The following is a 13,839-nucleotide window of genomic DNA, read 5'->3' as shown; positions in this document are numbered from 1 at the left end:
GGCAGAGGGAGAGGGAGGAGCAGGCTCCCTGCTGAGCAGCAAGCCTGATGTGGGACTCAGTCCCAGGACTCTGGGATCATGACTTGAGCTGAAGGCAGATATCTGACTGAACCACCCAGGCACCCCTTAGCAATACTTTTATTAAAGTATGTATGTTGCTTTTAGGCATCATGCCATTGGACATTTAATAGACTATAATGTAAAGCTAGGTTTTATATGCACTGGAAAACTAAAAAAATAATTTGACTCGCTTCATTGTGGTGGTCTAGAACCAAGCCCACAATAACTAAATGGATTTTTTATGTCTAAAATTTCTTCGTCAGGGAAAAATGCCTCCCCTATCCATAGAAGTTGTGATCATTCCATGAAGAGGAATAGTAGTTTCTTCCTTCTACACAATGCCACCAGCCCTGTAGGTGGGCATATAATATAAACTAGTCAACCAGACTTTTGCCAGAGCTATAGAGAAGATTTTCTTTTTGAAGCGGGTGCCCAGCTAAAGGGAGCCAAGCTAAAAGGTAGGCAGAGTAAACACTATTATTTGAACCTCCAGATCAAACCACACTCTCCTGAGCTTTCCATATTCAAGCCAAAAATAATTTCGTTTTGTTTAAGCTGGTTTGATTTGGGTTTCTGTTACTTACCACTATTGCAAGAGTATTTTCTGAAATATCTTATTTCTTTGGACTTCTTAAATTGACACTACTGAATATAGTCTATCACCTGTATCCATCACTTTCATTATTACAGTCTACTAGCCCCAACTGTAAAATGGGAGTAACAGTATCTACTTGAGAAAAAATTTTATGGGGAGCACATGTATAAAAATGCCAACTGCCATGCCTGGCATTCAATAAGTATCACTTCTCTTCCCTGTTTCTCCATTACCTTTCCAAAACATCAACAGCAAGAATCTGAGCCTTTACATTTCTGTTCTTCACATATAAACTCATTTAACATATGCAGTCACCATGAGGTAGGTCCTATTATTAGCCCCATCTTATAGAGGGGGGAAAGGAGATACAGAGAGGTTTTGTAGCTTACCCAAGGATACACACATTTTGGGAGAGTTGAGGAACAAATTTTCACATTATGCAATCATTTATGATTAAAGGCCTGTGTTTTCTGTATTTCATTTTTGCTGTGAAGCTTACTGCACAGTTAATGCTGAATAAAGCAAGGAAAGTTCCAAGTGCAGACCTAAGGGGCACAGTATATTTAGCATAGATGTTTTATGATAACTTGGAGAGTTTTTCTGCTTGTTATCTTGTGCAAAGTATAGTGTCAATATATGTACATACCTATGCTCTATTTTTCAATTATACTCTAAAATAACGTCAATCAGCTATGAGAACAGCTAATGTTTACTGAACACTTATGTGCCAGGCACCCTGCCAAGCATTAACTTAAGTATTTCATTCATCTTTCATAACTACCTTAAAAGTATTAAACAAGAGCAGTAACAGCTGAGCAAACCCAAGGACAGTGAGGGAGCTGGTGGGAGGGCAGGGATGGAGCTATGTGTGGTCTGGCCTCCTGTGCTCTGCATTCACTCTGAGGGCAAGCACAGGGCCTATCTTACTCTCCTGGCACCTCCTACATGCAGGGCACCCAGTTAATGAATGACTATATGCTCCTCACTAAAAAGAGAGCACTTTCAAATGATATAAAAGGTGACTTTAATCTGAAAGGGGCACTTGTCGTGTAGAAAGGAGAAAGCTTTAAAGGCAGATCTTTCCTTGATAATTTATAGTTCCTTTTTTAATCCTAAAAACCCCACATTGTCACTGTAACACACATGTCCCTTCCCCTTTTCACCAGGCAGATCTGCATGCTGTATCCAACACCCAACCAGGGTTACCAGAAGGTGAGTATTTCTGATAAGAGATGGAGAGGAGGATCAAAAAAATAGAGAGTCAGCCATGAAGTAAGTTTATTTTATGATTCAATTTAATCCTCCTTACCCCCACCTTTTTATATTATGAGAATATATGCCATTAGGATAGCTATTAAGGGTGAAAGGATTAATTAAAACTATAATTATCTGATAAGACTAGCATACTGTCTAACCTAATTTAGGGCAAATTCGTCTACTTCAATTAAAAATACTGGGCAGGAAAAAAAAAGAATAATAAAAATTAACTATGCAGGTCCTCTTTCTACCATTCTACCATGAATTTCCTAAATGACCTAAGGTATCACTCAAACAAAGAGCCAGAGTGTGTTTTTAGTTTTTATTAGTTAAGAGTTCTGAGTACAAATAACAAATTTAACTTGACATTTACAAAAGAAAAAAAAAAGATTTACTCTCTGAGGTTTCGTCATAAAGAAAAACCTGTTCTGTACATTTTAATATCAATTTTAGGTTGAATTTTAATATTTCTGTCTTATTTTATCTGGTGAAAGAGACTAGAAAACATTATGTAGGAAAAAACCAAGAGACGAATTAAATGACCTAAATATAAAGCTTTTACTAGAAGGCTTTTTAAAAGCCACTTAAAACAAACTAAAAATTAGAATACTTTTGGCAGAAAAGTTAGCAGCTATCAACAAAATTAACATTACATAATATTTTATCAAGAACTGCATTACAATATTGTGGTTTACATATATTAGAATGATTTGCAACATACTAAAAGCTTATTTATATCAGACATAAAAATCTCTTTGCTAAAACAATTTTTTAATGTACTTTAGCACTTCGGGGAGATTCAGTTCCCAATAAATGACAGTAACACAATTTAGAAGATGACAGATAGCATATCTTTTCATTAGAGACCTATCCAGGTAAGTCTTGCCAAATTGTTATGAAATTATATTCAATAATAAGCATTCATAAGAACTCAAAAGAGTAACTTGGTCCCCTCATCAGTGTATACGCTTGGCATTAGAAACCATACTAATTTCTGGAGCAGGGGGCAGGAACTAACTTTATTGTAAGTGTCAACCTACATTTTTTTATGCTTTCCCTGAAACAATTTCCACCACTCTTCATTTGAAGAGTGTTTCTTCTCAGTTGGTGGTATATTACCACTTCTTAAAGATCAATCATACCCAACATAATCCAAGGTCATCAACTCCTTTGTAGCTGAAGTAAGCTACAAACAACAGAAGACCAACGCATGCATTTCAACATAAAAATATCTGCTCTACTCAGCAAGACAGAAGTCCCATCTCTAAAACATTTGTAACCAAAGGTTGCTTTAAAATCAGTCCTATAAGTCCAATAGTATTACAATATCATTATCATTGGTTTTGATAGTAAGTTCAAACCTTAAAAATATATATTAAATTTTCCAAGTTGGATTACTCTGGAAACATAATTGTGTTGAAAAAAAATCTTTTTATATTAGGATAAAATTTAATTTCCTGTATTTGGGTATGAAATCTCATACCTAGTCACTGAGATACAGAGTGTAAGAGGGGGAGGAAAAGACGTACTGATTATTCTGTACCCAAGCTGCTAGGAGCCATGAAAGGGGAATTATCCATGCAAACAGACAAATGTCTTTTGAATTCAACCTGTGTTAGCAAAGTTCTCTTAAGTGGGAAATCCCTATGTTGTTGTCACTGCTTCCACTTACGTGTAGCTCAACTATGCTACGTAAGGTACCCCTTTCCTGTCCACAGAGCACAGGCCTCCTAAGTAGCACCAGGGCTCCACCATCTGGGAGCTATGCTTCCCAACCCAGAGCCTCCCACTTTTAATTTCCACTTGACAAGACTATAATTAGCTCAGTGAGGACATGACCAAAAAAAAGTAAATAAATAAATAGGGATTAAAAACAGGAAATAAATATGAACTCCAATGGAGTAAAACTTCCTATAGAGCTGATTAAGAGGTAAAACCTATTTGTAAATAAAAAAGCCAAAACCAAGTAAGATATATCTCTCTTTTTGGTTTCATTCAAGAGTCTCCTTCATTCTTTGCAGACTAGCTAGGTGGTGTGATATGATCTACTTCTTTTCATTTACACTGTATTTGTCGACTAAAAATCATTCCTTAATAAGGACTTTTTAATATTAAAAATTCTAAAGGTTTATAATAAATATTGTATTAAAATATTTTAATATTTACAACTGGAAAACTGTATACTGCAGTCAGTCATCTCAGGGCTACCTCTTCAATTTCATCTTCTACAGATTCCACTGCTTTTACTGCTGGTTTACTGTTTGCATGTTTTAATCGGTGTCTATTTGGATTAAAACTTCTTCCTTCACTGAGGAAAAAGTCGTCATCTTCCTCATGTTCTCTATCCCTGCTGCTCTTATCCCCTGAGAGAAAATTTAGAGGATCAAAGTCTCCTTTGCTGGCAGCCAGAGAATTCGGGTCACTGCTTTTAGAGGAGATGGTGCTGCTGCCACTGGCACCAAATAGCTGTTCCATCAGATTAGCTTTTTTCTCTCTTCTTGTAATTAAATCTACACTGTCTTTACCAAGTTTCTCTATACTGTTTCTTTGGACATCCAAAAGGCCACTCTTTTGGCTAAATGAATTTGACTTCCCTGATGTTTTTGCAAACGAAGGCACATAGCTGCCAAATGCAAGCTCACTTGGGGAGACTGGGCTTCTAGTATTTCCTGGATTCTGACCATCTCCTTTTGTAGTGAAAACGCTGATCTCTTGCAGATGATGCCCATTAAATACTCTCTCTGAGGATTCTGAGAACATGTATGTTTTGGGGCTTCTCTCTGGGGAATGCAGTTTTGATTCCGAATCAGGCAGCAATGGCAGAGGAGGACATTTTATATTCTGAGAATCTTGGAGTTCTCTGCTGATTTCATTCAGTTTAGCAAGTAGCATTTCTCTCTTCAGCCTTTCTTCTTCCTCTTCCTCTAATTTATCTATATTTTGAATTTGACATATTTCCATTTGGTATCTTCCAGTTTCCAATGCGGGCTTTTCTTCTCTCTCTAACAAAGATATTTTGTCTTTTTGCTTTTTAACAAGTTCTTCTCCTTCCCACTCTGTAAAATCAAATTTTTAAAAATGGGATTTTACAGCAGTTAATATTTTTAAGTAGGAAAACTCAATTGTCATCTTTTACAAAACAGTCTAATTTAGTTATCAGTATAGTGAGAATGAACACCATAAATTTCATTGCTACACTTGATATTCTGGAATTCAGAAAGAATGTACTTAATGTGTATTGAATTTAAAATTCACATTTATGGAAGAAATTTTGTTCTTCAGTGTAGAGGTAAGGAAGAAGGTTCTCTATTTTTTATACTTAATATCGTGCTATACACTGAATGAAAGGTGATGGATAGATGGGAGTTTATTTTAAACTTAAATTGAACCTCTGCACGTCATACCCTAAAAAAGATACAATATCCCTTATTTGGTATTCTGACTAAAGATAAATTAAATTGAGTCTAATTAAGAGAACACTTCAGATAAACCTCAAATGAACATTCTATTTTTAAAAAATAGGTCTTTATTCATCAAAAATGTTGACCTCACAAAATATCTAGAGAAAACTAAAGAGACAGGAGAACTAAATGCAATTCATCATCATATTCTGGCGAGAAGAAAATGCTATAAAGGACAATATTATGTCAACTAATAAAACTGTACTATGGACAGCAGATTAGAGAAATGTATCACAGTTAAATTTTCTGAAGTTAAAAATTATACTGGAATGATTTAAGAAAATGTCCTTATTTTGGAAAAATACACATGCAAGTATTTTAAGGTATGGGCATGAGAAATACCACTTACTCTGAGTAACTTTAGTAAATGGCATACATTCTCACTGATGTTTGAGGTCCTTAATTCATACAAACTCCAGGGGGAAAAAATAGAGATGAAAAGAAGGGGCCAGTCTTCTTAAACCCAACTGACCATAATACCTTTCTAGTCTATGTTTTAATACTATGAAAGCATCTCCCTTTGTGCCTTAGCCAATAGTAATATAAATAAATCTTCTATTTCAACTGTGTTAAGTACACACACACACAAATATACATTCACTAATTTAAGCAACAATTAAGTCATAATTTAAAGGGAAGAAAAGGATTTCTCTGCAAGAAGCTTCTATAATGAAATATGTGCAGAGGATTAGAGTCAGGGATCCCTCTTGCCCATACCTTTAAGACTTTTTAATCCAGATGGAAATGAATTTATTCCTGAACTTCATTTTCAGTATCTGAAACTATGTGAGTTGGTTCACTAAACTTTCACACCAAAATGAAAGAATACCTACAGGAATATATTCTGGACCTCACAATTCACTGATTTTAATGTTTGGGCTACAGATTAGAGTCTCAAGGTCAAGCCAATGGACTGCATTGTCTTTCAGTTATCTCTTCATCAAGCTTTAGTTAACAAACACACAAAAATTTCCTCTTTTATCTGAATTCTACTTCATCTGAATTTTCTGAACGTAACTTGTCCTTTTTCCCTAATTCCAAACAGCAACTTAACAGTTGCATTTTTCTTTCCTTAGTAACTTTATTCAAATGTTTGTGATTCCTAATAGACCATGTCCTACACTGTATCAACCTTTTTTTATTCTGTATAACCAATTTACTGTTCAGCTGGAAAGTATCAGGGGATGCTAACCCTTTCTTTCCCAAAGGATGCTGACTCATTACTTCATTAAACAAATTTTCTTACCATTCTCCAGCTTTTCAACTTCCTGATTTACAACACGGAGTCCTTGATCTTTAACAAATTTTTCTTCTGTTTTCACAGATGGGGTTAGAATCCTTGCTTCTTCATGTTCCACTCTCTCTTGCAGTTCCAGGTCCTATTACATATATTTTTTTAAAAAATGCAAGTTCACATGTCAAAAGGGGAAAAAGCTATTTAAATATCAGAGTCATCTCATATTAAATATGACACCAAGTAAGTTGGAAATTAAAGCCAATTTTAATTTAATAAAGGAGTAAGTCACAAGTTACCACCCTTTGAAAGATGCTTTAGAAGCACACAAGATTATTTAAAAAATTTTTTTTAAAGTATAACATATATCAGAACCAGTATCATGGAATTAAAGCCAATAACCCACAAAAAATTCTGAAGAGACATGTTTCGGAAGTATCCTTGCTTTGTATGTTTCACAACAAAATCTGATTAATTCAGTTAACCAGGAAAGGTTATTAGCCAATTATGGAGGCCACGTTGGAAGGTCTGCTGAATTATAACACAGGCAGTAACAACTGCATTGAATCTTTCGAGTTTATACTTAAGACTGTGTCCAAAGCCTCCAGTAAATTTTATAATATTTAGATCAAATAAAAATTGGGGCGCCTGGGTGGCTCAGTGGGTTAAGCCGCTGCCTTCGGCTCAGGTCATGATCTCAGGGTCCTGGGATCGAGTCCCGCATCGGGCTCTCTGCTCAGCAGGGAGCCTGCTTCCTCCTCTCTGCCTGCCTCTCTGCCTACTTGTAATCTCTGTCTGCCAAATAAATAAATAAGATCTTTAAAAAAAAAAAAAGATTTAAATCAAATAAAAATATAAACTTAAAATTACTTGTTTTTTATGGTCCCTTTCATGCGTGGGTATAATAAGGTAATTTAAAAGTAAAATACCTATTATTAGTAAGCAGAGTGTTGTCCCCTAGTATCAATTTTCCTCTTCTTCCTTTTAGTTAGGAATCCCTTGAGTTTTAGCAGGGTATAAGGCGGCTCAACTGTAGACTACATCTGCTAGTCTCACTTGCAGTAAACAGGACCAAAGGGATTTGAGTGAAAGCATGTAGGCAACTTCTGATCACATTTATAAAAATAAAACCTGCTTGCCCTCCACTTCCATGTTTCTCCTTCTCACAAAGGTGTTGAGCCAATTCCAACCATACAGAGGAAGACTACACTCTTTCAGATGAAAGAACAGTAAGAGGATGACTACCAAGGAACAAAGCTATCTACCTATAATGGACTACCCACTGACCTTCACTCTATTCGAAAAGAAAGAAAACTCATGTATTTCTTGAGCCACTGAATTCTGGATCTCTTTCCAATAGCAAATTAGCTTGCACTTGAACAATGCTCCCTTTTGCGAAGACCCTTCAGTGGCAGGATCAGTCTGAAGAGCTTTACAAACTTTGTGATTAGTTACTACCACAAGCTGATGGGTAAACCATCCCTGTTTTATAGATTAGGAAATTGAGGCTCCAGAAAGTCACACAACTAAAATGTTAACACTGCCTTTTTAATTAAATTCTGGTTCTAACTCCTAGGCTCTTTTGCTCTTTTCACTGTATAAGGTTGCTGCTCCTCATGCTGAATCTTACAAAGACTATTTTTTTAATCCTTTTAAAGTTAAGAATGACTTTGCTTTTGTACACTTTACCCTTTTCAAAGAGACAACATGATTTAGTTTCAATGATAGTGAAAATATAAGAAGAAAGACACTCAGCAGGTACAGCTACCCAGGAACTAAATCAGCCCATCCTTTCTGTTTTATACCACAAGAAAAAAATCTCAGGGCCACTGGGAAAACTCTAAGACACAAAAACCCAGGAATATATGAAATATGCTGATCCCCAATATATTGTTTTCTTTGGAATTTAAAATATAGAACCCTCTTAGAAAAAAGAACATCTGGTGTTGTATTTATAAGTCCTTTTAAATGAAGGCCCAAACACAGACTCCCCTGAATTGCACTCTAATTTGAATGATCTAAATAAAGTCAGAGTCCACTGCAATACTTTGATCAACATTCAGCTAATCTGTAAAATTCTCACATAATAGGAGGCCCAAAAATACATAAGACAAATCTTAAAAAAAATATTTGAAAACTAGTAAAATTTTCTATTATGTATAAAAACAAAGAGGGTTTTTAGAGACTATCTGGGTACATAAAAGGTAAGAAACCTCTATCTTTGGGGCACCTGGGTGGCTTCAGTCAGTTAAGCACCTGATTCTTGATTTTAGCACAGTCATGATCTCAAGATTGTGAGATCAAGCCCTTCTTCCAGCTCTGCACTGAGCATGGGGCCTGCATAAGATTCTCTCTCTCTCCCTCTCCCACCACTCTCTCTTTCTTTCTCTACAAAAAGGAAAGAAAAAGAAAAACTTCTATCTCCAACCCAGAAGGTATAACTAACCTTCTTGATGTATCTGGAAGATGCAATGAAAACTAAGAATCAACCCAAAGGAATTTAATAAAATACTCTCTCTAGAAGGCTACTTGCATATTTACACAGATACAGTACTAGCATCATTGCTAACTTTTAAAATGTTTGATACTGTGTTTTTAGGAATAAATTCAAACCTAGAGTTTAGTAACCAATCATGTTGCTAAACTCACCAAAGTAAGACATTCAGGTTCTTCCCATTTGTTTTCATAACACATAACTGTTTGTGGTGTCACAGGAAATTCTTCCAGCTCGAAGTCCTCATTGGTTTGTACTCCTTTTGTACATTGGTCTGTAAAATCACTCTGGCATGCAGCTACCATGAAAAGTATGGAAGAATTTTTCTAATCATACTGAACAGTGCCAAGATATATGGAATTTAACTGGTATATGTTCACCATCTACATGAGATAATGCACGTTTTGCTTAGCTCTATGACTACTCACTATTACCATTTGTATTTCTAGGATTTACTGGCAATTATATAATTTGAGGACAATTTAGACAGGTAAACCCTATTAAGCTTTTACAAAGTTTGATTTTAACTTTCTGCAATTTATAAGATGAAAATTTATACTTTTGTTTAAAAAAAGTAAAGACATGCATAATAATGCCAAAGTATTTATGGGTGAAATGAAATGACAGCTGGGATTAACTTTAAAATACTCTTTAAAAAAAATATTCTAGAAGTAGAAAAAAATAGATGCAATAAGATTAGTAAAATATGTAACTGTTAAAGCTAAGTGATGCATAAATAAAGGTTCATTAAAATATAATCAAGCACCAGTCTGGAGTCTTCTTACTTATCTTCAAAGTTTCAAAAATAAATTATAAGAAAAAATTTAAACCTTAGGAAAAACTGAGAAAGAGGATTTCTGAAAATTAACTATAAGGAAATTTAAATTTACTTCAATGAAGTTCTTTCCCCTTCCTTCTACTTTAGAATTATTTGATTTTATTATTAGTGACAGCTACAATGTTTATCAATAATAGTAACTATTATACCATTTTTTCGTGACCTAAGTTCTTTTTCTTTCTTTGGAGAAGACTTTGGCAGACGATTAGAATATATGTTTTTTATATCCAGTTCTCTCTCCTTTTCCTGAAAAACAAACAAACAAAAAACAATACAATTAAGGATGTAGAGTAGCATTTTACAATAAAACAAAAATTCTCACCTTGTCAACTGGTATTTTCCTTACCAAATTAGAATACATATATACCAGCTCAGTTTCCCTTCTTAACTACTGAACTACAGAAAGGAATATCTCTAGGACATCTAGGTTAGAGCAATGATTCTCCCTAAAAAGTGTAATATGTACTGACAGTCAAGAAAATTAGAGTAAATAAGGCAAAATTCATTTTCTACCCATTCCTACCTAATAGAGCTAGCTGCGTCTTCAACTGTCTTCTAACTTGGCAACAGAGGCCAAAATAATTTCATTAGTATCTTTCAAACATGGCTTTTGAGTTACTGACACATTAAAAATTAGACTTTTTAAAAACACAGTGTTCTTTATCATTTTGAGGCAATGATTCTTTCTGAGAATTTGATTAACAAAATGAAAATCCTATGTAAGATAATGCATGAGCATTTAATTTTGCACAAAATTTCCCCATCAACGACCTCTGAATAGAATTAAGAACACTTTCAACAAAATTAAATAATGTGAATGCTTCCTCTCAACACTGACAATGAAGGGCATTATTTGAAACAACTTTTAAAATAATCCTAGGGTTATCTGAGGAAGAACACTGGATTATTCAAACACACAACAGAGAAAAACACTAGTTCCCATAATTCCTTCCAAAATTCCATAACTTATTTCAGTTATATCAATTCTACTAGGATTCAATATTTCACTTTTGGCATTTGTCATAGTGATTATATTACCAAAACTTTTCTTTAAAAGTACCAAAAAAGAATAGAATTTTGTAAATTACATTGTTCCAAATTACAAATATGAATAAATGTTTTAAAATGCTGAGTGTTTGATATAGTTAACATACCTATTATCCATTAAATAAATAAATACATACTTTTAATTTGTGATACAGTTGTTGCAGCTCCTTCTGAAGAACTTTATTTTCATCATGAGCCTCATATGCCCTTTTCCTTTCAGCAAGCAACTGTCGTTGGAAACTGTTAGTACTCAGCTCAAGGTTTTTGGATAGTTCCTACGATGTGTATAGAAACATATAAAAATAATACTTGAAAATAACTGAAGAGTAAAACACTGCACTTAGCATTGAAATAATGTTTTTAGTAGTACAAGACCTACAAATCAGGCTGAGCTTTGTGTTCATGAACATAAACTGGAAAACAGATTTACCAACAATTTAGTAAGGCACTTAGCCTATTATTCCTTATTTTGCGTTTCACAATGATTTGTAAATTCTTAAGCATTTGCCTGAAGCATATATGAACAGTTACTTAAGTTGGTTGCAAATTCAGCCAAAGGATGTGATGAGAAACACTGGCTTCTGGGAGTCATAATTCAGGCAAATATAATACCAAGACAGCTGCATAAAACTACATAGCACTATCCAAGGTGCAGAGATTACTTTGTAAAACATTTCTAGATGAAAATAACAGTCATGTCCACAGTATTCAAATGTTTTTCATAAAGTTTGTGAAAAAAATTAGGTTAAAATGTTTTCTTTCAGGTGCATCAACATCATGGTAGCATGAGTCATTCTTTTTTCCCTACCTTTCAATTTACAACTAATCAGAGCCACAAAACATCTATAACTAAACAAAAGCACTTCTGCACAGCACACCAGGACACCTGAGAGAACCAACCATCTCTGCACCTGAAAGTGGATGGACTGGACATCAGCAGAGGCTGTGGAGCCAGGGGTGGTATAGGTGGCAGAGGTAGTGGCAGGCCCATCCGACCTTTCTGGCAGAAGAGGTGGAGGGTAAAGATGTTAAGCGGGGACCTGCCCGGCCACATGTGCGGCACTTGGAGGGCCTCACTCTCTCTGAGGAGAGACCACAGTGACTAAGGGGAGGAAAAAGAAAGAGAAGGAGGTAAAGAGAACTGAAGGAATACCATTTCCCACTGTATGCCCAGGAGTCTGACAAGAGATCATCGATGAATCTCTAGGAAATATCCCCCAGCTCAAGGATTCCCAAGTGGGTAATGGGCACAGCCAAAGCATTAAGTGGTAAGCACACACCTCCCTCCACTCTGTCACCACACTTTTTCTATCCAGCCCAAGAGCTTTTTTTTAATTGTATAATTTTTTTTCTCATATGCATTTCATTTAAAACCCCCTGATTGTCTCAGGACTGTTAGGTATGTAGACCCTTCTGACCCGAGGGATGCCTTAAGGTCTTTAAATAGTTCAAACAACAATTGGAAACTTGAGCACTAACTAGATATTTGAAAATACTAAAAAGTTGTTATTTATTAGATGTTATTCTTGGTATCCGTTAATGGCATTTTGTTTTTAAAGTCTTTCTATTTTAGAGAGATAAAATTGAAATATTTATGAATAATACAATAGGATATTCAAGATCTACTTTGAAATAATACAGAGAGGTGAAGGAGAGTATATATGAAAAAATATTTTCTATAAGGTGGCATTTTTTTAAGTTTTAATTTTTTACTATAGTTGACACATAATGTTATATTAGTTTCCAGTGTACAACATCGCAGTTCCACAATTCCATACCTTACGCTGTGCTCACCACAACTATAACTAACATCTCACCATACAACGCTATTACAATACCATTGACTATATTCCCTGTGCTGTGCCTTTTATTCCTGTGACTTATCCATTCCATAACTGGAAGCCTGTATCTCTTATTCCACTCTCACCGCCACTCTCCCCTCTGGCAACCATCAGTCTGATCTGTCTTTATGGATCTTTTCTGCCCTCCCGAGGCCCCATCACCTATTTAACCCACCCCCCACCCCCAAACCAGCCCCCTCAGCAACCCTCAATTTGTTTTCTATAGTTAAGAGTCTGTTTTATGGTTTGCCCCCTCTTTTTTTTCATGTTCATTTGTAAATGGAACTGTTTTCTTAATTTCACTTTCTGCTACTTTGCTATTACTGTAGAGAAACAAACTAACTTCTGCTATTAATTTTGTATTCTGCAACTTTACTGAATTCATTTAATACCTCTAATAATTTCTGGTGGAGTCTTTAGTGTTTCCTACATATGATAGCATGTTATCTGCAAACAGTGACAAATTTAACTTTTTGCTTACCAATTTGGATGACATTTATTTCCTGTCTGATTGTTATGCCTAGGTCTTCAAGTACTATGTTATATAAAAGTGGTAAGAACAAGACATCCTTGTCTTGTTACTAATCTTAAAGCTCTTTCCCCCTCCCTGAGTATGATTAGAGTTAGTTCTAAGTTTGTCACATATGGCCTTTATTATGGTGAGTTATGTTCCCTCTACACCTACTTTGCTGAGAGGTTTTATCATGAATGGATGTTGAATTTTGTCAAAAGCTTTTTCTCAGCTATTGAGCAGATTGTATGATTTTTATCTATCACTTTATTTATGCAGTGTATCATGTTGACAGATTTTTTTTCAAGATTTTATTTATTTATTTGACAGAAATCACAAGTAGGCAGAGAAGCAGGCAGAGAGAGAGGAGGAAGCAGACTCCCTGCTGAGCAAAGAGCCCGATGTGGGGCTCGATCCCAGGACCCTGGGATCATGACCTGAGCCGAAGGCAGAGGCTTTAACCCAATGAGCCACCCAGGCACCCCCAGTTAATACTGGACC

General features: G+C 35.3%; 1 protein-coding gene across 3 annotated transcripts in view; it reads right to left on the bottom strand.

The window, feature by feature from the left end:
- Positions 1-2,220: 2,220 nt before the first annotated feature.
- Positions 2,221-13,839, bottom strand: part of LCA5 (lebercilin LCA5) — a 58,586-nt gene continuing 46,967 nt past the window's right edge. For all 3 annotated transcript variants that reach the window (XM_082729630.1, XM_082729629.1, XM_082729631.1), the window contains exons 4-8: positions 11,124-11,261; positions 10,089-10,185; positions 9,257-9,399; positions 6,620-6,752; positions 2,221-4,968 (exon numbers count right to left, since the gene is read on the bottom strand). In XM_082729630.1, the coding sequence (XP_082585756.1) occupies positions 4,106-4,968; positions 6,620-6,752; positions 9,257-9,399; positions 10,089-10,185; positions 11,124-11,261 (1,374 nt within the window). In that variant the 3' untranslated portion in view covers positions 2,221-4,105. The remainder of the gene's footprint in view (positions 4,969-6,619; positions 6,753-9,256; positions 9,400-10,088; positions 10,186-11,123; positions 11,262-13,839) is intronic.

Source organism: Mustela nivalis, assembly GCF_964662115.1.
Source record: "Mustela nivalis genome assembly, chromosome: 5".
Classification (NCBI taxonomy): Eukaryota; Metazoa; Chordata; class Mammalia; order Carnivora; family Mustelidae; genus Mustela; species Mustela nivalis.
The sequence above is the reverse complement of the archived record's forward strand: the minus strand, read 5'-3'. Positions and strand labels throughout refer to the sequence as shown.